This window comes from Lathyrus oleraceus, chromosome 5, assembly GCF_024323335.1.
Source record: "Lathyrus oleraceus cultivar Zhongwan6 chromosome 5, CAAS_Psat_ZW6_1.0, whole genome shotgun sequence".
NCBI lineage: Eukaryota > Viridiplantae > Streptophyta > Magnoliopsida > Fabales > Fabaceae > Lathyrus > Lathyrus oleraceus.
The window spans coordinates 527,951,161-527,976,390 of NC_066583.1; the positions used below are offsets into that span (position 1 = coordinate 527,951,161).

At 31.0% G+C, this 25,230-nt stretch overlaps 2 protein-coding genes across 2 annotated transcripts; one reads left to right on the top strand and one right to left on the bottom strand.

Moving 5' to 3' along the window:
- Positions 1-14,568: 14,568 nt before the first annotated feature.
- LOC127086089 (berberine bridge enzyme-like 22) lies at positions 14,569-16,255 on the top strand. The gene is made up of 2 exons (XM_051026778.1): positions 14,569-15,061; positions 15,183-16,255. The coding sequence occupies exons 1-2, from the start codon at positions 14,569-14,571 to the stop codon at positions 16,253-16,255; spliced, it is 1,566 nt and encodes a 521-aa protein (XP_050882735.1).
- On the bottom strand, positions 16,245-19,999 carry LOC127086090 (high mobility group B protein 10). Its single transcript, XM_051026779.1, has 6 exons — positions 19,666-19,999; positions 18,437-18,515; positions 17,804-17,963; positions 17,640-17,717; positions 16,651-16,806; positions 16,245-16,547 (listed from the first exon to the last, which is right to left on the bottom strand). The coding sequence occupies exons 1-6, from the start codon at positions 19,857-19,859 to the stop codon at positions 16,519-16,521; spliced, it is 696 nt and encodes a 231-aa protein (XP_050882736.1). The 5' UTR covers positions 19,860-19,999; the 3' UTR covers positions 16,245-16,518.
- Between the last annotated feature and the right edge of the window lie 5,231 nt (positions 20,000-25,230).

Here is a 25,230-nt window from a genome sequence, read left to right on the forward strand (position 1 = left end):
ATATACTAATATTTTTATAATATTTTATAAAAGGTATATTTTATTATTTTATGGCTATTTTATCACAATTTCAATTTTAAAAAGTCAACTGGATGGTCTCTGAACTAAAAAATGGCAAAAGCGACAAAATTACGAAAATTCTCAAAACGTTATTATGTCATTTTATAACTCAATAATAACTCTAAAGTACTTAAAATGCTCTAAAGTATTCAAAGGGATTCTAAGAGTAACATTCACGGGTGATAACTTTACTGTAACTATAAGAGTTGTGGTTTAACTCAATAATAATAATATTGACTTTTAAAATAATTATTTTATCTTAATTTTTTTCAAAATAATTATTTTATCTTAATTTTTTTCAAAATAATTATTAACTCAATATTAATAATATAAATTCTTTTTAAAATAATTATTTTATCTTAATAATTATTAACTTGATATACTTATTAACTCAATATTAATAATAATTTTTAACTCAGTATTAATTTATTTAAATAATTATTATAAAAAAAGTTATTATAAAATAATTAATTATTATATATAAGAATTATTACCAAATAGTTATTATAAAATAATTATTATAATTATTAATAATAACATTTTCTATATTTTTTATAAAAAGTTACCATTTTCCTAATTTTTTCTTTTTATGGAAATGTAGCTTTTCTGACATTTTTAGGGAAAAAAAATACCTTTTATGACATTTATAAGAAAAATATAACTTTTACTATTCATTATCAACACCATAAAAATCACTAATTACAGGGTTTACGTCAAAAATTACATCAATACTAGTCAATCCAAGATCTTCATCTAAACATCCTTAATCGCAACGATAATACATGCATAATATCTATAACAATGACCAAAAGAGATTTTACCCAAATCCCGTTTGAACAAAAATACAACATCCATATATTATCTGGATCAACATGCGGTGGCCAAATAAGACATATCTCATTTGATCACAGGCAAATCATAATATTATCGACCAATATTCATCATCAATCAATATGCAAATTGCATCGATTTTAATATTTTTGAGATATTATCACAAAATATATGACCAAATGGTTTGGTGGAATCTCATTTGTTCTTAATATAAAATCATCGATCAATCAATATATACATAAAATCATCGATCAATCAGTATATTTAGAGAGATAAGATAATCAATACCAATTTTTCTATCTTTTCTTGTTACCCTAATTCTAACCTCACGTTAGAATATATAGTCTCACGGAAAAAATATATTTTTTCTGTTTATTATTAATAAAATAACCCCAATCAAATAATTATTCCAAAGAAAATAAATATTTTTGTCATTAATAATAAAATATCACAATTAAATAATTATTTAATTATAACATTTATTTATTTTATCAAAAAGAAAAGCAACACTTTTATTAATTAAACATTTTATTTTAAATAATTTTCTAATAAACATACTCATTATAATTATTTCTAACTTTTACGGTTGTCATTCGCTCAGCCCTCAAGTCTCAATTAACCTTTACACCCTCATTGTTACATATACCCTTAAGTAATAAGGTTAATATATTTTTATGGATAAAATATTATTACTATTATAATTATATAACTAATCCCAATAATTAAATTATTTCAATAAATCATATTTTATTGATTATTGTAATACTTTATTTTTTTAACTAAATAAATATTTCAATTAAAAAATATATTTTATTAAATAAAGATTTAACTCTCAGTATATGATTTATTTCTAAAACTCTAATTATTTCAATTATTACTAAATGATTAAAATTATTTAATATTTTATTATTTAATCAATTAATAATTCCATCACTTATTTATTTTATAAAGTTCTAATTCTGAATTATTTAATAATTTAAACTCTAAAATAACTATTTTATTTTTAATTCTCCTAATCCAATAATTCTCTCTAGATACTCAATTATCTAATTATTTCTATTAAATTTCTATTTTTCTTCACCACTCTAAAATACTCATATATTCTTATAATTTAATTAAATTATTGAAATATCCCTAAATCCCACAAAATCCCAACATAACTCAAATAGTCAAATAGTTCAAGTAGTACACATATAAACACTCAAATAATTAGATTAAAATTAATAATCTAAAAATCGGAGTGTTACAAATTTCATCTTTGATATCTTCGAGGGATGTGAAGTCGTTGAGCTTGAACGTGCGCTTGGGAGTTCCATTGAAGAAGGAGACATTTGCGACATACCAATCAATGTTTAGTGGCGATACTTGATACATTTTCAGTTTGTGTGAAATATAACACAAGACACCTTAATTTATAGAAGCCATAGATCAATATGAATCACTCAATGACTGACATGTTGATTCTGGAGATATATCTCTGGGACCACACCCTATTATCTTGTTTCAGAGATGCATCTTCGGAACTTCTCCTAAACTAGTTTCGAGACAGAACGTATAACATAACCTGTTTTTTCATTTACAAAAAAAAAACAAATATTGTTATGGAGGAAGATAAAAAATGCATTAAGACAAAATATGATAAGATGATGAATATATAACACTTCATTTATATTGAGACACAGTTACATACACTTGCTTGTCCGATAAAATAAGAAATTAAAATGAATTGAAACATATGTCGTCGGCTAAATCTATTGGTGGTACCCCATTGGACTTTTGTGCATTTGATTCTCTTTCAATGTTTCTCAATTTCTAGAACTCTTACATCCTTTTTATAAAATGATCCAGCCTTTTGTTGTTGAAGGAGCCGTCCACTCCGATGATGTAAGTGGTATAGGTCATTCGGTTTCAAGTAAACTTGAACAAAATGACTTGATTTTGAAAGTCATCCAATACACATAATACGACCATTTGGATTTTGAGGTGGGGCAGTGCATAGTGGGAAAAAGCTTTTCGAAAAATCGTATCGTGTCAAATCAATAGACACTCTATCATACGCACATGAAAGAGACCGTGTAGTAGGATTGTCATTCTATGTAGGCTTAATTTTCTTTGGAGAACCTTTATTTTTACCGGTTGAGAGGGCGGTTTCATGTCGGTGGTTTCCGGATACGCAATCTTCGTCAATTTTTCTTTGATGGAGTTTCATGTTGTCATCGGCTTTCGAAAACCTCTCTTGTATCACTTCCCATTTAATTAAAATAGAGATATTTGATTTACCCTCATCCATGACACCATTAGAAGAAGGAAATACCTTTGCAACCAAATTCATCAATGCGGTATCGAGGTCGATAACAATCGCTTTATGCATCTCACCTTGATCCTTCAACAACATCCGACACACCTCTAACGCTCAAGTAGAATTGTCCTCTTTTTCACACTCAAGAAATGAAAACCCAATAGAATATGTCTTCTCAGTTGAGGTAACACCAACCATCTCCAATAATGGATGTCTATACTTATTGGTCTTGTAGGTTGAATCAAGTATGAGCACCATAGGAAATATGTCGAACAACTTAATGGAATCAGGATGAGTCCAAAATATATCTCTAATAGTAACTTCATCCTCGCATGTTCGATACCTAGACACGTAACTATTATCATGCAATGGTTTCAAGAGTTGTTGCATCTCATTTCTATCCCCCATAAGCGCCTTGTTAGTCAGGTACCAAATATTATACACTTGCTTGATATTTGATATATTTTTTTGTCGTTTTCGTTTCAAGGTTGCAAATAATTTTTTTGGGTTGGACCAGATTCAAGGTCATGTCAGCAACATATTCCTTCTCTGCTGGCATGAGCCGACACACACTAGGATGGCCGACTAATTTTTTGCACAAATCATGGTTATACAAACCATATATCACATTAAATCTCTGGTTTTTATTTTCCAACATCATGCACCTTGAACGGACACTCGCATATTATAGAACCAATGTCGTCTCTTTTAAAATTTTGGAGAAGAGTTCCATATTTCCCGCTTCTTTCCCATGTCATTGTCACAAAAGCACATCTTCTATCTGAACCATTATCAGACCTTCCGATAGAGGCCTCCATATGAATCCATTAAAGCATTTGATCACGAGATTCAAACTTCGCTTGTTTTTTAAATTGGTTGCCAACATCTAGCGCCTTCACGACAACACCTTGGACATCCTAAGAAACAACTTGTTTTGAGAAAACATTGGGGTGCACCATATCTAATGAAAACAATTACAACATAACAACATATAAGCGCTACTGCATAAGACTGAACTGGAAATTAAACACATGCATCTCTGGACAAGTTCATACTCGTTCCGAAGATACATTTCTGCACACGACGCTCTTTTTTTCAGAAAAAAAGAATGATTAATGTAACCAATGCAGAGGGAAATGAAGGATCTTTACCTTGAGTTCTATACTCTTTTGTTCTCTATGATGTGATGAACCAAAACAATGGAGATTTGGAGTGAAAAATGGATTGAGAATAAAGGGTTTTTTAGTAAAGGGTTTGGTTGAAAACCAACTATGGCAACAATGGTTGTGTGATCATGCAGTTTCTTCTTTTGTATCAAATAGTTCCGAAGATGCATCTCCTAAAATATCTAACATGCAAAAGTGATAGAAAATTTCAAAATCCCGTCCATAATTTCGGAGATACATCTCAGAAGTTTCTACTGAACTGGTAAATACATAAGGTATTTCTGAAAATGTTTTGGAGATGCATCTCTGGAATAAAAATAACTCAACTTGTAGGGCGCTTCTCAGAATGGCCTTTGTTGAGTATGTAAGAGATGCATCCAAAGATGCATCTCCGGAAACAGGGGGAATTTTTGGAAATTTGCATAGTGCAGTAGAAACATATAGGGTGCGCTAAAAAGCTCTCTTTTAGAAACCCTCGCAACAATCAGAATTTGCAATTCCTATATTACAAAACCCCTTATTTTTCTCTCGAAGCAACTTCACAAATATTTGGAATTATATTAGATATAAAAATTTCTATCTAGCAATGATTAAGTGTTTTCGACATCTTTTTTCACCAAGGCTTGGTCTTTCTAGACTATTTTTGGTGTTGTTCGAGTGTTGTTGGCGTTCTTCTTCACCAAACTCGATTTTTCTCAATCAACATTGTGTATATTTATGTGTTGTTATAAAATTGATTATCGGTTAAATCTGCCAAGCTATAATCGTGAAAAAATCACTCTCCTTATAGTATTTCAAGCACTCTCAACTTGTCTTAGAGTTTCTATACATGAATACTCAAGATAATTAAGCCTATACTCGAGTTTGCACAAGACTGATGAAAACTCGAATGTAGTGAAGATGAAATCCAGGATTTTGTGTGAAGAAGATAGGTTTTTCTAATGTGTTTTTGTGAATCCGGAATGCTCAATTTATAGGCCAAACTGGTGTTGTTTCATAAGCTTGCGACCCTTGATGAAACACACACTTTCAGCAACAGTATTGCTAAATGTTGCATTGTTTCATCTACAATAACACTTTTCAAATGTTGCATTGTTTCGCCTATAGCATCACATTTACCAAATATTATATTGTTTCGCCTAGCAACAGGCAGTGGTGGATCCTCTTGTGGATAAGTTTTTTTGTTTGAAAAGTGGCTACTTTGTTTTTTTTTTCTGAAAAATTGATTATTTTAAAATATTTTTTAGAAAAACATAGTTATTTTAAATAAAAAAAGGTTAGAATTTGTCATCTTTTGAAATTTTATTTACATACTATAAACTTCCTAGTGCATAATGAAAATGATTACATACCAACTATGTTTCATTGATATATAATTATCACAATAATATTTAAGTTTTATTGCATGCATGATTTATTCACATGACTCTATTTTTAGTTTTTATGATTAAAAAACAACTTATCATATAATTAACTTTACTATTCTTCAATTTGCATATAAATGCGTGTATCAAAATATTACATGTGCATCCGCACATATATCTTACTAATATTTTGATAAAATATTGATCATAAATTACAAAAAAAAATATATAGCATAATTATAGAAATTATTAATTAAGAAGGAATTATTTTCATTAACTAAGAGAGAAAAGAGAAACACTTATTAATCAAGGAGTAAGAGCCAAGCCTCCTCTTTACAAAACACAACATCAGTTGAGTCAGTAGATAATATTCATTGTTCTACGTATGTTGCGATGTGCTTTATCCAAGACCGTCGAGTGTCATTGTTTATTACCATCATTGCAGATTTTGGAATTTCTATTTTGGGGATTCTCAGAGTTTCTTGAATGAAGGAATGATTTACCCCATACGATCTAGGGCTAGTCAACTTAGATAAAAACGCATGCTCAAACGTTCTTCTCTCTTGGGACGTGCGATAACTCTAGTATTCTAAATTTGTCCAACTTCTCTCTTACTAAGAAAACATAATATTGCAGTAGTACATCTTTAATTTTTGTTTCTCCTTTAATTCGTGAGGCTAAGAGTTATGAGTGTGTCATTAGTTTTATGCTTTCTGCCCCCACCTCGACGACCAATGTAAACCCAACAATTATTCCTCCATACTCGACTTGATTGTTGGTAGTAGGAAATTAGAAATGTAGAGATACCTTGAAGGTTAGTACGACTTCGTTCTCCAAGGTATCTCTAAATACTAACCAGGTGTATGTCAACTATTGGACAACCCATCTGTAAATATTAACCAGAAATGTGTTGGCTCTGGTGCACCTGAGGTCATTTATGTTATTGAAATCGGCAAATAATTGTACCTCTAGAGATTTCCTGGCTTCATCGGAAACATTAAACTTAGACATATTGAGAGACCATTTTTTAGTCTCCCGGCTAGATTTGGCTAGTGGAGAAATTGCTTTAACGCCAACTTAGTCCTGAAGACTATGGCTTGTGCTAAGAAATAGTACCGTAGCTTTCTATATTCCATTACTAAAGACACCATCGTCTTTTGTATCTTTTGATAGCACATCTCTAGTTCTAGGGACGAAGCAATTTGTCTCAAAGAGTGGGCTCATGCCCCACCATAATTACCACAATTTTAGTAATAATATATTTATATTAAATGTGATAAAAATTAGGAAGAAGTTTATCTAATAAGCCCCCACTTAATTAATAAATATTGAATAATTTAATTTCTCACACATATCATCCCATTAAATGTAATCACTGGGTACACTATTTTTTATAAATGATTAGTTTCATATATTAAATAAAATAAATGGATTGAATAAAAAAAATTGACTCTTCATTTCTTTTTTCTATTGATTTTTTTTTACTCTTTCCAAGCACAAACAAATCACTATTGTGTTCCTCTTTCTTTCCGTGCAAAGTGCTTCTACGTTATTAGTTTCTTCTGCATTGTTAATCATTTTAAAAAATAAATTATTTAATTTTAATCTTTATGATTTTATAATTTATTTCTATTATTGTAATAAGAGTGGAAATATATTATTACTTTTTTATTATTATAATTATTTAGTTTTTTTTAAAATAATTATATATATATATATATATATATATATATATATATATATATATATATATATATATATATATATATATATATATATATATATAGACCCCACTACTCAAAATTTCTGGCTCCATCCCTACTGATATGGATTTTGAGATGAAAAGAATCGGGCTTTGTTGAACGTCTAGCTCTCTTATAGAGACATCACTAAATGCCTCCTCAAATTTAGCCAAATAAAGGTATAGAGGTTCTCCCATCGTTGGTCGAGATAACACGAGTGGAGTAGACAAGGCATCTTCAAGGACATGAATGCTTGTTAACACTTAAGTGTTCATTTGAAGAGTGATTATTTCTTCAACAACTTATAAAAATGGAGGGTGTGTTGTACTAACTTCGAAATGAATATATTCAAAGTCGTCAATATTTCGTTCAACTTCGTGAATTCCTTCTTTGTTGTAGATGCCTCCATGAGAATGTTAGTCTCACACTTGTTTGGATTTTCTTATATTCCTCTTTTCGTCAGATAAAAACCCAGAAACTTGCCGACTCTCACCGAATATGTGCACTTTTCTAGATAGAGCCTCATATTATACTGTCATACTCTTCGAAAAACCCAGAAGAGGTGTTGGTCGTGTAACCCTTCTTTGTTGGACTGGACAATCATGTGATCCTTATACACCTCCAATATTTTGCCTATTTCTTCCTTGAAAACCTTATTCATTATCCTTTGATATGTTGCTCATGCATTTTCAAACCAAAGAAAATTATGTTGTACTAGTACTTAGCTTGCTTAGTAATGAAAGCGGTCTTTCCTCTGTCTAGATCGTACATTGGTATCTTATTGTATCTAGTGTATGCATCCATATTTATACTTGCAACCCGATATGAGTCCTTAGGACATGCTTTGTTCAGACCTATATAATCAACACACATTCTTCATTTTCCTAAGGCTTTCTTGACCAACACTACATTAGATAGCCCCTTAGTGTATTTCACTTTAGACATAAAATTAGCATTCAATAGACATTGGTCTGTCTTCGTTGTTGTCTCTTCCTTCTCAAGAGACTGTCGCCTTCTCCTTTGTGACACGTATCTGGCATCGGGATCAACATTCAGCTAGTGAAATGCCACCCTAGGATCTATTCTCGACATCTCGTAGGGAGAGAGCGAAGAGATTGATGTTGGCTCTCAAACATTTTACTAATCCTGAATTTACTTCATAATGTAGGTCAACTCCTATCCTTAATGACCTCATCAGGTTATCGTCTAATTGGATGGTCTCGAAGTCTTTGTCCATAACCAGTCTTAGGACCTTCCCTTTGATCCGGGCTAAGAGTCTTATCTCATCTCCCAGCAGGGTTTCTTCTTTTTGAGAGTTGAGGTCAACTATATCTGTTGCTCTACTAGCTTCATAAACTATTCCTTCAGGGGCTATGATATTTGTTAAGGGATTCTTCTGTATCACTTCTTATATCTAACGAGCTCCACGAAGGGTGGCTTTGATTACAATAGATCGACCATAATTATTGTGGTACTTTAACTTCAGATATATGGGGAAGCCACATCCTCTAGGGCCGAAATTGTGAGTTTGTTGATTGGAAATCATATATTTTTCTTCTTAAATTGATATTTATATACGGGGTGAAATTGAGCCTTTCCTATAATAGACATGAGGCCGACCTATAACCTTGTAGTTCATTGTAGTTTTTAACATGATTTATTGGTGTCTTAGATTCGTATCTTCACAAAACCTATTTTGCCAACATCATTTCAATTTTTTTTTTAATTTTAATTGAATTAAAAGATTTGAGGTTTACATGTTTTTATAATTATTGGTTGAATAGTCATTGAGTTATTGAATTATTGATTTGAATAATTGTCACACATGAACTTGCATTCGGTAGAGAGAATGTGATTCCATGAGAGAAATAAATTATTGATAAAAAAAGTTAAAATTCATTGTGAGAGACTTAAAGACTTAATTGAATCCTCATGTTACACGTCACTTTTAAAAGAGATGTTTTAGATTCATTAGTTTAAACATTTATTATTAACGATTTAAATATAAAAAAATATATAATTTTTAAAATATATATATAATTCAAACACAAATTAAAAAAATAAATCAAAACAATTAAATTTATGTGATAGAAGTCGAATCCACACCCAACAAACAATTATCTACCTGTTACAGAATAGATGTGTATCAAGTCTTATCTAATAAAATCAAACAATATTATTCTATGTTTTTGCACTAAGAAAGTGCTACACAAAGAATCGTTAATATGATACTACTATAAATTAAGTATTTATTATTTAACTATTTATCTTTAAAAAAATATTAATTGTTAATGATGTTCAATTAAAGGAATAGCACTAGTCACTAAAGATTACATAAATAAATAAGAGGAAGAAAACTACAAGGATAACTAATCCTCTATTTTAATGCTTTAGTTTTCTCCATATTTTATCATGATATATTACCTTAGTCTTCAAATTCAAAATCCCTTTATATAAACTACTTTAATTAAAAAATTAGATGTAATTGATAATTTTGTTAACAATGGATATGTTTTTACAAATTTTATCTTTAAAAATAATAATTTGTATTTCAGGTTTTAAATACAACAAGAATAGAGCTTTTATATATATATATATATATATATATATATATATATATATATATATATATATATATATATATATATATATATATATATATATATATATATATTTTATATATATATATATATATATATATATATATATATATATATATATATATATATATATATATATATATATATATATATATACTTATTAAAAAAAATATCCTTTTAAAGAATGTTTAACACTAAATATTCTAAAATTCTGGTGATAAATATAAACATTTGAAACCTAGTTTCAATAAAACATAGGTGTAAATAATTAAATTTAACATCTATTTTCAGTCAAAAATGTATAAAGAATTAAAACTTGACATCATTTTTTTTTGCATAGAATAAAATCAAGTGTTAAATAAAAAAAAGTGTTGAATTCTTATTTTGTATTAATAAAGTATAATAATAGTAATAAAGAATCAAAGTAAATGAGATAAAATAAAATACTTGTATAAAATTATTGCAAAGTAGTGTTAATAAAAGAAACTTAACACAGTTAGTTAAATGTGAAAAAATATTTATATATCACCAATCACATATACATTTTATACTAATATAAAATATATAAATGGTTTTTACATAATCTCATAGTTAATACATGTGAATATATTTTATGTGAGTAAACAGAAATAATAATAAAAAATACATATAGTTTGCATAGAATTCGAGCTCATAATGAATTTGTTATTTTGATGTAGTTATATCATATAATTTTTATGAGTTCATATTAAGAGATATATTTGATTATTTTAGATTTTTTTTTTAAAATAATCATGTTCTAAAAAATAAATCTAAAATAATTATATTTTTAGATTAAATATTCAAGTAACCATATTTTAAATAAAAAAAATTCATCCACGTGAGAAGACGCCACAGGTAGTGGCGCATCCAGTGAAATTAAGGCTCAATAGGATATGGCGCATGCATTCATGTTGTTTAGTTCAATTTTAAACAACATGCATGCGTTATACCCTAAGCTTCTTCAATAGTAGTCACTTTCATATCAAACCTCTCAGACAATGATTTGAGAATCTTTTTGGCGAGCTTTCCTTCAGACATCTTTTCACCCAAGAAAAAAGAGGTGTTAGCAATATCATGCAACCTTATGTGGTACTTAATCATAGATTCATCTTCATGCATCCTCAGATTCTCAAACTTTGTTGTTAGGAGCTACAACCTTGACATACGAACTTTGGATATGCGTTCATGTATAGTCTTGAGAATCTGTCATGCTTATTTAGCCTATGAACATATGTTGATCAACCTGAATATATTCTTGTCCACACCATTGAAAATAGCCTTCAAGGCCTTAGAGTTACCAATGGCTTCATCATCTTTAACATTAGTCCAATTAGCATGTGGTTTTAGGCTTAGTTATGTTATCTTCAAAAGTAACAACTGGGTGTATCTAACCTCTTATCACAACTTTCCATGTTTTGTTTTTCAAGGATTTGAGAAAAGCAACCATCATAGCCTTGCAATAATCATAATTTGTGTCATCCAAAATAGGTGGTTTGTTGACTGATTCTCCATCCTTGATGTTGTCCATTTGAGAAAAATGTATCTTCCCTGGAGCTCACCTAACAGGCTAGGGTGTCTGCTCTGATGCCAATTTAAATTATATTCTTCAGGGGATAGATGTTGAACGCGATGTCCTAGACAACTGATTCGACAAGAGAAATCATAATCACCACAATTAACACAGTTTTAACTTGTACAAGATGATGGAGCAGAAAAATAATAAATTGGTAACCCAGTTCGATGCACATGCACATACGTATGTAGGATTGACTTCCAATCCAAGAAAGGAAATTCATTATTAGTAGCTTAGTACATTTAGTCTTACAAGCAACAACAAATCCTATGTTGTTCAACGCCTTTTCCTAACACTACCGAATGACTCTCTATTTAGGACTTCTCCTAAATATGATACACACTCTCACTTTCTTTTCTCTTAAACACTAACCCGCTAGTGTTTCTATCAATGAACCCTGGTGGTCAACTTCAATCAACAAGATGAATGATGTTGAATTATACAACTCAACTAGACACACCTACAACTATGCTAAGTTACATAAACATAGTGTGGTGTACATAAAACAACAAGGACTTTTCCTAAACATAGAACTCTAAGTTCTTTAATGGTAATTATGGGTGTTCGTGGTGCGGTCTGGACAGTTTTAATGCTAAAAGTCATCTGAATCGTAAGAGAAAAAATTGTGCGGTTCAGTTTGGTTCGGTTCGCTTTTAGAACCAAATCAAACCAAACCAATCCGGTTTAAGTTGGTTCAGTTTTTTACAAGATTTTTATTGATCCATACATTCACCTATACATAATAAAATAACTTTGTATTTAGTCATTCATACATTACCAAATGACAATAAAACTCATCATACTTGGATAAAAACTTCTCATTCAATATACAAAAGTAAAATTAGACAAAAATGGAATAAAAATATAAAATAGTAGCATAAAACAATATCAAAAATATTATAATAAAATAAAAAAATAGAGAAGATGAGAGATTAGAGAAAATGAAAAAGAAAGAACATAAGAGATGCGAAATTATAGAAGATACGTGTGATAAAAACATAATTGGAAGAGAGAACATTAGCATAAAAATGAGAATAATAATAAAAAAAACATAAAAGAGAAGATATTAGAGTAAAAGAGGCTAGATGTACATGACAAAAAAGATGAGAAGAATCCGCGATACTAGTAGGAGAGATTTGAGAAGCTTGAAGCTAAAACCTTGTGTGTGAGTAAGAGAAAGTTGTTTGTAATCAAAAGGTTAAGGCATAATAGGTTTGAGTTTTGGGTTGGATATGAGATAAATGAAGTTTGAGTTGTAACTTAATGCGGGTTGGTTTGGTTTAGTTCGGTTTGCAAAATACAAACCGCAAATCAAACTAAACTATGCGGTTTTGATAAAAAAATGACTCAAACACAACCGAACCAAATGTAATTTTTTACGGTTTCTATTTGGTTTGGTTTGCGACTTTCTATTAGGTTGGTTCGATTTTGAATACCCCTAATATGAATGCTTCTTTCTTCTTCCTTTGGTTTGAACTCTTTATATAGCATAATAACTCTGAGCTTTTCTCCTTGGATATTATATATGATTTCGTCCAGAAATAATGCACAATCAGTTGGATATGATTTGTTCCATAAATTCAAATCCAAATCTTCATTTAAATCTAAATTAATCTTCGACTAGCTGTCAAACAAATCACTTAATCATATTGTTAAACTAATAGCAATAAAATCGGATCCAATCTTTAACCAGAAAGTCTTCAAAACTCAACAACATCAACTTGTTGCGCAAGGCCCAGATGTTGAACCCACATGCTTCGACATTACATCCGACATGTGTCCCTTCTGCACATCCATACAACTTAAGCATTCTAGATAATCTTAAACACTTAGAACACATCTCTGTGTTTTTGTTTTACAAAATACAATCAATCCAAAGGGTCAAACTAAAAGCAACGAACAATCATTTACCTTTTCTTAATCATATACTCCATATTTCATTTATGGACAATGATTTACCTTTTCTTAATCACATACTTCATATTTCATTTAATCAATTAACATTTATTTTTATATTTATATTTTATAATTATTATTAAATATGATGAAATTATGTATACTAAACAATAATATTGAATGAAAATATTTTAATATAAAATTTAAATATTTTATATTATAATAATAATAATATTTTAAAATATATTGAGTAAACATTGTTTGAATAATCTTACCTCTAGTATTATTTTAAACCAAATAATAATATGAAAGACCATAACAAATTATAAAAATAAAAGGCTTAGATTTGCTAGGGATGCCAAAGCATGGAATATGCCAATGACAAAAAACTTCTTTTTTTCCTCTTTGCTTTGGAAATATCACCGCCACATCTTTTTTAATTTTTGTGTTGTTATGGAAACTAGGAAAATAGTTTAATAGCATTTTTCATAAATCTACTCTAATACTACCTCCGTTTTTTATTATATGTCGCTTTGGAAAAATATTTTGTACCACAATATAAGTCGTTTTATAATACCAATGAATCATTAATGTTATTTTTCCTATTATACCCTTAAATATTTATTATTCCCTCTCCTTTCAATTATGTTAATTTGTCTTTCCAATACCATTAATGAAGGATAATTTTGTAAAATCCTTCATAATTTATCTTTTTCATACCATAATTATTACATTTCTTAATACGTGTGAAAAGTCAAAAACGACTTATAATAAAAAACGGAGGGAGTATTATTTTTTTCACTATTACTATTATTAAAAATTGGAGAAATTCAAACCATTTAAAGTGATCATTTTAAAAAACCTTTGCTTATGTTACATTAATTGCAGTTTTTCGTAAATATAAAAGAGTCAAACTTTTTAATTAAAATTTGCATTTATTTTTAGTCAAGTAAAAAAATATATATATAAGAGATTAAAGAGAGTAAGAAACATAACTCAAATCACTTCAAATAGAGATGAATAATCTTAGTCTCTTTCTGATTCTATCTCTTTCTATCTCTTTTGCAGCTTCTTCTACTTTACTTGACAAGAGTTTCATGCATTGCATGTTAACCAAAGTTCATAACTCCATTGAAAAAACAGTGTTTATCAACTCATCTTCTTTATTGTATCCAAAAGTATTGGAATCATTGGAACAAAATCCAAGATGGTTGAGTTCATCAAACAAGCCTCTTCTCATTGTAACACCTTCTCATGAATCAGAAATTCAACAAGCTATTCTATGTAGTAAAGAGATTGGTTTACAAGTTAGAGTCATAAGTGGTGGCCATGATTATGAAGGGTTGTCTTATATTTGTAAGACACCCTTTGTCCTAATCGATCTCGTCAACATCCGCTCGATCGATATTGATATCGCTGATGAATCGGCTTGGATTCAGGCAGGTGCAACGTTAGGTGAACTTTACTATAAAATCTCCAAAACAAGTCGAGTTCATGGATTCCCCGCAGGTAACTAACTAACCTGTTTATCTGCTAGCATAAACACTCGTAAACGTTGGAACAAGCACGTTGTAAGTTATGCATAAACCCTGATATGATAAGCGCTTAATTAAGTTGTTTTTCTGATCAGGGACGTGTCCGAGCGTTGGAATAGGCGGACACATAAGTGGAGGAGGGTTTGGTACTTTGTCTAGGAAACATGGTCTAGCAGCAGATCATGTTATTGATGCTAACCTAATAGATGTAAATGGAAAAACTCATGATAGAAAATCAATGGGAGAAGAAGTTTTTTGGGCTATAAGAGGAGGTAGTGCTACTAGTTTTGGAATCATTCTTGCATGGAAGATAAAGTTAGTTAAAGTTCCATCCATTGTTACAGCATTCACCATTGAAATAACATCAGAACAAGAAGCAACCAAACTCATTCATAGATGGCAATACATAGAACACAAACTTCATCAAGATCTTTTCATAAGAGTACTTGCTCAAAACAATGGTCCAAATCCAAAAAGAATTAAAGCAATTTTCAACTCTCTATTCCTTGGAGGAAAAGAAAAGTTAATCACTATAATGAACTCGAGTTTCCCTGAGTTAGGATTACGGTTAAAAGACTGCATCGAAATGAGTTGGATTCAATCAACTTTGTATATCGCAGGATACAAAAACTCGGATCCCTTAGAATTTTTGTTGAACAGAACTACGAATTACAAAAGCTCGTTCAAAGCAAAATCTGATTATGTAAAAAAGCCTATACCAGAAACAGGTTTCGCAGGTATTTGGCGAATGCTTCGAAAAGAAGACTCATTCGCATTACTGATAATGGAACCTTATGGCGGAAAAATGAATGAAATATCAGAATCTGAAATCCCTTTTCCACACAGAAAAGGAAACTTGTACAATATACAATATATGGTTAAGTGGGATAAGAATGGAATTGAAGAATCCAAAAGACATATAAAGTGGATGAGAAAGCTTTATAGATATATGAGTCCTTATGTTTCAAAGTCTCCAAGAACTGCTTATTTCAACTATAAGGATCTTGATTTAGGTAGCAACAAAAATCGAAACACGAGCTACTCGGAAGCAAGTGTTTGGGGGATTAAGTACTTCAAAGGAAACTTTAGAAGGTTGGCAGAAATTAAGACGAAATTCGATCCACAGAACTTTTTCAGGAATGAGCAGAGTATTCCACTTATAAAATAAGCACTTTTTTTAGGAATATAGCTTATCATTTATGAAAAAACTACAACAAATTGAACACCTACAAGATGTTTAACAGAATCATTCACCATAATTTACACTAGAATTGTCTAAAAGCTACCTTTCTAATCAATCAGTTTTCTCATGAGGAAATTCTCTTCATAATGTTAAAGTAAAAACAACTATAACAAGAATAAAATAAAAGAACAAAAATCTGAGATGAACCGCTGAATTTGTACATCACCATTTCAATCCTGTATCTTTCTTCATCTCTCAACCCTTTCTCCTGATAAACCTGCATTTAAAAACGAAATTGTAACTACTCCTATTCGATTTAGACCGAGATGGATCACTTAATAACAATCTTGATTTCTTTCGATTCTTTGAAATAGGCGTACCTTTAGCATATGAACTCTGAGATACATTACTTGAAACATGATACAGGACACCTTTCAGCTGTTGAGAACCTAGGTCCACCGTAACTATATATCCACCGTCAAATTTCTCGTCGATTGTCCCATGCAATGAAGTACCAATTGTCTGTGCTGGACTAACTGCGTATAAGAAAGAAAATAAGCCAATTCAAACAAACCTTAGAATATCTGGGTTATAGTCTTATTGTCGGTAAGTGTAGAGCAACAACAAAGAAAAGAGCAACAACAAAGAAAAGAGCAAGAAACGAAACATAAACTAGAGGAAGAACACAAAAATACGAAAGATGAGTGAACGCAAGGGAGATATGCAAAGACGCAAGAGAAAAGAGAACGCGGGCACGTCGTCGCATAGCAAGGAAGAGACGGGGCGAGATAGTTCTTCATCTCTTTGGTGGAGATTTGTTTCGTTGTTTATCTTTGTGAGTGACTTTTAAAATGAGAATGAAGAGACGAGTGTTTTAGGGTTTCTTTTTCAGTCTTCCATTGAGGCCTAGTCTGTTTTGGGCTTTTTTTTCAAAAATTTCATTGAACTCATCAAAGACAGGCGATTCATCAGCTCGTCTTGGCCTCTTAGACCCGTAAAGACGTTTAACTCTACGAGTACAATCGCATGTTTGACAACCAAGGCTTGTACAGTTAGTACTAGCATGTGACATAATATTTAATGAGCCTTGTCAATTATGAACCACTAACGCATACATGATACAGATACTGACACGTTGACAATGGTAATAACTTGAGAAAATTATATAATTGAAAGTAATCACATGTGTTGATGTCCAACACCGACATTGTGTCAATCTCGGAAGGAGAAGCAAACGATACCCTTACCATTGCTATCATCGTAAGAAGCTAGAGGCATTGCTTTAAGTAAAAGAAACATAGATACATCATACAGATGAATGTTTGAAGCATTGAAGAATTAATCAGATCTAAATGATTTATTGACTTACCCTGACGAGGTGAATCATTAATAGCAGCACCCTCCTTGTTGATTGAGGAGCTATTGGCAAGGTTCCCACTCAGAGCACCTGGATATATGAAATTATTGATCGGTAAAACGAATATTTCAAAACAACACAATTAGAGGAGGGAGGAAAGCAGTCTCATTACTTACTAGGTGGTGAAGGAGGGGCTTGCTTCCCTAAATAATACGCTTGCTCAAAGTGATAAAGCAATGATAGATAGTACCTGCGCACCATGAATGATGCGCTTGTTATGGTATCGCGGAAGTTGAAGGTCATAATTACTTCCTTCCATTTACGATCTACAATTACCTACATAAATGTAAGAAAAACCAGTTGTGGAAAGTTATGGTTTGTTCAAACTCTCCTATGGAACAAAGCTATAACGCCACTATTACTAAAGCCATTATGCGACAGCGTTTTGTACTAAATAGTGTATCGTAAAACAATAAATATTTGTTCAAATTCCGGTACGCTATAGCTGCTATTTGACTCAAACTGAAAAAAAAAACTTGAGGAGTCATTGGAGAAAGGTTGTGACCAATCTAATAAATATTTCCAAGATAACTGAGCTGCATCATAGATGAATTTCAAACTCAAAATCTGGTTAGTCAAAATCAAATCTGCTGAAAGCACATAAATCCTTTATCTTTGTTCCTAACTCAATTCAATTGGAATCATAGCATGAAAAAGTGAGGGGAAAAAGGAAACATGTATATATGTTTCGTGACACAAGGAAAAATACTGGTTTTTATCAATTAGTTGAGAAATTATACAATGCATACCTTTTCCACACCACCGCGAGATGTTACTTCAATAAAAAGGTGATGAAGATCTAGTGGTTTCCCTCCTATAGTAGGAATCCTACACAAACAAAAAAGAAAAACATGGTTATAAGAATCGTACATCCAGACTAATCGAATCTTGATTCAAAACAAAACTGAACCCAATGGATATGAATTGCTCTCTGTATCTTCTTTGGAAATGATTCTTTATTCATTAAGATGAGTCCCGATTCACTGCAATGAATTCCAATCAGTGCTGTCGATGGTGGATGGCAGTCCATGGTGGAGAGCCAAAATTCCACCATACCAGCCGCTTTGCAGCGCCATTATAGCTGATTACGGGAGAAAAACCCACAATATCAGCCGATACTTTCCATTGCGGCGAGCCCAAAAACAGCCATGTATATCCGCCATAGCGACCATGGCGCCACTATTTGATAACACCGATCCCGATGAATCACAAAGCAACCTAAGCTTTAAGTAGCCAATCACTTTTCTTGCCATATGATTTTATCACCTAAAAATCTTGAATTTTATCGACCTATACCTATTTTGTTTTTAAAATTATTATATTTTATCGATCATGCATATAGCGTCTATATACGACTTGATTCACAATCCGAAAAATAGGTTTCCGACTCATAGTCGGAATCTCGATTTGTTAAAAATGGGAAAAAGTAATGACAATTTTAGTTCTATTGTCAATTTGTCGATCATGTATATTGCGTTCATAGAGTTGATTCACAAACCGAAAAAATAGGTTCCCGATTCACGATCGGAATCTCGATTTGTTAAAAATGGGAAAAAGTAATGACAATTTTAGTTCTATTGTCAACTTATCGATCATGTATATTGCGTTCATAGAGTTGATTCACAATCCGAAAAATAAGTTTCCGATTCACGGAATCTCGATTTGTTAAAAATGGGAAAAAGTAATGACAATTTTAGTTCTATTCTCAATTTACCCAATCAACAACACTTCATACTACTACACCAGACCTAATATACACCATAAGCTAAATTAAATTAAACTAATATTAAAAAATCAAACTTAAAATACTATATTGCACTATCCAATATTCCAATATTAATACAATTTTTAAATTTCACCATCACCATTATCAAATTCTCACGAGCAGCAACTAAAAGCAGAAAAAGCACAAAAATTGACCTAACCCATACAAAAAAAACAGCAAAAAACGGAAATTGAAAGAGAGAAAGATACTAACTTTAATTTGGTACCAAATGAATCATGAAAAGATTGAAGCTTTTCCTTGAAGAGATTAGCGTCACGAACAAGGTCTGAGTAGAGAGCAGTTGGGGGAGGATAAGGGTTTGTGTTTAGGGTTTTGGGTTCAGTCTTACACTGAATTTGAATTTGATTTTGATTTTGATTTTGATTTTGATTTGGAATACTTGTCATTTTTAATACCTAAATCAAATTCTCAACTCAAATCAAAATCACAATATCAACAAATACTCTTTTCGAATTTCATAGATATGTGATCTGTTAGAAATATTTTGAAAAATATTATGTTTTTTTGAAGGTTTTTTTTCTTCATATATTAAGAAAATGTCATAGCTTTAGAAAATATTTATTACTTCAAGATTTTTCTACTTAAATATTTGTTTTTTTTATAATTGTAAATGTGTTTAATGTTTAAAAAATAATTCAATATGAAATATATTTAGAAGAATATTTAAAAATTTATGATATTATAGGACCATTTCGTAAAATTGTGCAAAAATATAAGGTGAAGTCGTCAACACAGAGAGATGTTCGATAGAAACAATTGAGGAAATCAATGGTGCTATTTGGATTTTTTTTTCAAGAATAAATTCACTGAATCCGATGAGAATATACCTACTCTCAAAGGTAGTTTTTTCAAAACTCTCTCAAGCTCAAGTTTTATATTTGGAGGCAACTTTTTTAGAAAAGAAAATCAATGAGGCTGTTTGTAGTTGTGATGGATCCAAGAGTCCGGACCCATATACAACTTTGTATTCATAAAGAATTGTTGGAATTTTCTGAAGAAGAAGATTATGAATTTTGTGAAGGATTTTCATGTCAAGGTGTTTCTTCTGAAGGTTGTCACTTCATCTTTTCTGACTCTTATTCTTAAGATAGCACGGTCCTTCAAACTTGAAGATTTCAGGTCAATTTGTCTAGTGGGAAGCTTATATAACATCATTACAAAGTTGTTAGCAGCTAGACTGCAAAATATTTTAGGAGGATTAATTTCTCATTGTCAATCGGCGTTTGTTTCGGGTAGATAATTATTGGGTGGGGTTTTGATTGTCAATGAGATAGTGGATTTAGCTACTAGAGATAAGAATGAGTGTGTTATGTTCAAAGTAGATTTCGAAAAAGCTTACGATTGTGTCAACTTGAACTTTCTGCGCTTTATGTTGTTAAAAATGGGGTTTGGGAATACTTGGATGAGGTGGATTGAAGCGTGTATTTTTAAGAGTCATATGTCGATTTTGGTTAACGGAAGCCCCACTAAGGATTTTGAGGTGGGTAGAGGATTAAGGCAGAGAGATCCTTTATCTCCATTTGTGTTTATGTTAGTTGCTAAAGGGTTGTCGGGTTTGATCAACAAGGCCATAGAAAGGGGCAATTTGCGGACGATACTCTTATCATAAGAGGAGGAGGATGGAAGAACTTATGAAGTATTAAAGTTGTACTTATGGGCTTTGATCTTGTATCAGGTATGAGTGTTAACTTCCATAAGAATGGGCTAATTGGCATCAATGTGAGTAAATATTTTCTTGTTGTTGCATCAAATTTTCTATCTTGTACGATTGGGGATTCTAGTTTTATTTTCTTAGGTATACCTATTAGTTTCAACCCTATAAGGATCAAAACTTTGGATCCTATTATTGATAAATTTAATTCTAAGTTGGCTTTATGGAGAGGGAGGTTTCTATCCTTTGCAGGTAGAATTACTCTTATCAACTCTATTCTCAACAGTCTGCCCATCTTCCTTTTGTCGTTTTATAAAACTTCGGTGAAAGTTTGGAGAGACATTGATGAAATCGGGCAGCATTTTCTTTGGGCCGACTTGTGTATGAAGTCTAAGATTCATTGGGTAAAATGGGATAACGTTTGCAAAACTAAGGAGATGTGTCGTCTTGGAATTAAGAGCATAGAAGATTTTAATTTGGCTCTGCTCACTAAATAGAAGTGGAAAATTTTAGATGAAGAGCAAGCTTTATGGAATAGGGTTCTAAAAGATAGATATGGAGGAATTGAGCATCTCATTCTTATGAAGCAGAGCATCATTTCTAAAAGAGCTTCATCTAATTGGTGGAAGGACCTGATCAACATTGGAGGTTTAACAACTAACATTGATTTTTATTGTGCATGTTCAATCAAGTATAAATTTGGAGAGGGAACCTTGATACCTTTTTGGTCTGCAAACTGGTGTGGAGGTTCCCCTCTTGTAAGTTCTTTCCATGATCAGTTTGTCATCAGTAATTGCAAAGAAGATTATGTGGTTAACATGGGTGGATGGCATAACGACGTTTGGAGTTGGGGGTGATTTTGGAATTCTTGTTCTGATGCAGAATTTTGTTAGTGACAGAATCGTTGAATTGAAGAAATTGTTGGCTGGTTTTTCTCCTGTAGCGGGTGAAAAGGATGTCGTAAAGTGGTGTGACGGTGAGGATGTTATGTACACTACAAGATATGGTTATCATCGCCTAAGGGGATGCAAAACTCAGGAAAGTTATAGTCACCCTTTTAGTTTTATGTGGAGTATTCAAGTTCCGACGAAGATTAAAGTGTTTGGTTGGAGGTTACTTTTAAACAGATATGCAACGAAAGATCAACTGAAGAAAAGAGGTGTGTGTCACTCTATGAATGAAGGAATTTTTGTCTTCTGTTCACAATCTGAAGAAGATTTAATTCATGTTTTCTTTGACTATCCGGTTTCATCGACAATATGGGATACAATGGGAGCTTGGTCTGGTTGTTGTGTATCGTTCGCTGGCAACTCTTGGAAGCATCTGTTAGCTTGGTGTGGTCCGTTTAACAGCTAAACTAAGTGTCACAGAGCGGGTATTACTTGGATATCGGTTGTCTAGTGTTTGTGGAAGGTTAAGAATGATATTGTCTTCAACGATGGTACTTTTAATTTGAAAGATGTTATTTGGAATATCAAATTTTTAGCTTGGAAAGGGTCTTGCATAGGAGAAATTTCTTATTCCAACATTAAGTTCCATGAATTTAGCTTTGTCCCTTTTGTTGTTTAGGTTTGTTAATGTTGGTTGGGAATCTCTGTTGGAATATTTTGTAATTTAAATATTATTTAAGCATTATATTCCAATAATTATTATGCGGATATATATATTTTAATTATATTTGCTATTTATCAAATTAAGAGCCTTAATTGATTAAGTGGTCAAATAAATTTTAAAGGCTATTTATATCTCTATTTAGTAATTAACTAATTAATTGGATATGTGCTCAAATATGAGTGGATGTCAGGATGACCCATTTCGAAATAATGGAAACCCTAATTGACCATCACTTTATATATAGGCTATGGTCCTCAATATACCGTACACAAATAATTTATCTATTCTCCCCATCTGAAAAGTATTCAAGGCCTTTGGAGTACCAACTGAGGAAGAAACATACAAACCACATGTGTCCGTTGTTTGTCTTCTAACTTTCAGGATTACCGCCAACGAAAAACTTTCTCAATAGATCTAGGTATTCCTGCAATTTTTTCTCTCATATACTAACAAGTCATAGATCATGTAATTATATACATATTCGTATTATCTATTTTATTCCGCATTAAAATATATGACATAATATGTAGAACATGTATATGTGATTAATTGTTATTGATTTAATTCCAACAATCTTTTCTTTTGTTTGTTTGTTTGTAATGGGTGTGAGTATCCCTTGTACTCATTATTAATGAAACTTTCTTTAAGAAAAAAAAGGTGGATGGCAGGTATAATTGAAAGTGCATGCATAAAACTTTTTAAGTCTACTACATCTTTGGCTAAAAAAAAGTGAGGGTGGTGGGACAAGCCACAAAAACTATATTTTTTAAGTCTAAAACGAGTATGACAATGACTTTGACACTTTTTGTCACCCTTAATAACTACATTAATTTTAGTATTTTTATGTTTTTTATACAGAATTAGAGGGAGTATAATATTATTAAATTACTTATACATCCCAACAAAGGGTTACATTTGCTTGTTTTACACCAAGTAAAAAAAGTATAAATAAATCAATCAAAATTATATCAGAGTTCCTTTAAGTTATTTTTGTATAACATATTGGTTCTTTAAGTTTTTTTTTGTAATAATTTGGTCCTTTAGGTTGATTTCTACATCATTTTCCTCATATTTTGAACATTTAGAAATTGGTGACAGTTGTATTTCTGATTATGTTTCATCATTTTCATACAACTCAAAATAATTGCATGCACAATTAGTATTTTCACTATGTTAAAAAATGATAACAATGCACATGTTTAATAACTTAAAGAATCAAGTTATTAAAAAAACTTAAAAGACCAATCTATTACATAAAAGTAACTTAAAGGACCTCTAATGTAATTTTGTCTATTATATATAAATATCTTTGTAATTTTATTAAATTATCATTTTTAAGCATGGATTATTTATAATTGTCATGTATAAGATAAAATATAATAATTTAGAAAGAATGTATAGAGTATTTTATAATCAAAAGAGTTTTGTATTAGTTTTGTTTTTAAAAGCTAATATTTTATTAAGGACTTTGATATAGAGAATATAGAAGAGTATGAAAGGGTATAAAATACCTGAGAGATCAAGATTTTTTCTTTTTTCAGTTTTCAATCATTTAGCGGGTGGTTTTAAACTCCTGCAAAATTTCAGTTTTTATTTTTCTATTTTTTGTTTTCAACACTAAAATTCTTTTTAACACTAAAATTTTGTGGGGGTTTAAAACGTCTGCTAAATGATTGAAAAACGAAAATATCATAATAATAAACATTGAAATTTTGCCGGGGAAACCCTCGCTAAATGGTTGAAAAAGAAAAAAAAGGTGAAAAGCTTGCTCTCATAGATTAAGGTCTCTCACTGTATCCTGAGTCATAAAATAAATGGACCGAGAGAAATGTGATTTACATATAAGAAATTAAATTAAAATCTTTTACTAAAATTTATCTTAGAAAAATGTTTTATGTGAGGATTATTCATTCCTCTATCTTATGTAAGCCATACTTGAGTTTAACCACCACTATGTTAAAACATAAGAAAACTTTTGAGTTTGGACTTAATCTCCCACCACACTGGAACTTTAATGATAAAATTTTGCTGCCGAAAAACTTTGTGTTGTGCTTAAATCATAAAAATCAAAGAACGCGTCAACCAAATGGAATGGAAGGGTATCACAAAATCTTTCTAAAAAATAAGAAGACTACAAAGTGATAGCGTCGGCTGCTATGGGTGATGGTGATAGGTCTCTCACATGAGAGACCAAACTTTTTCCCTTTTTTTCGTTTTCAACCATTTAGAGGGGGGTTTTAAACCCCCTGCAAGTTTTCAGCATTCTTTAAAGATTCCTTTTTTTTCAACCATTTAACGAGGGTTATTTTGTGGGGGTTTAAAACTCCTGCTAAATGGTTGAAAAACAGGAAGAAGAAAAAGCATGAAATTATGTTCTCTCATGTGAGAGACATATCAAGGCCGCACATAATAGTCAACACCAAAAGTGATGAGTGTGTGAGATTAGATTCTTAGATAACATCATCTTTCTAATCAACGAAGAACATTACTCG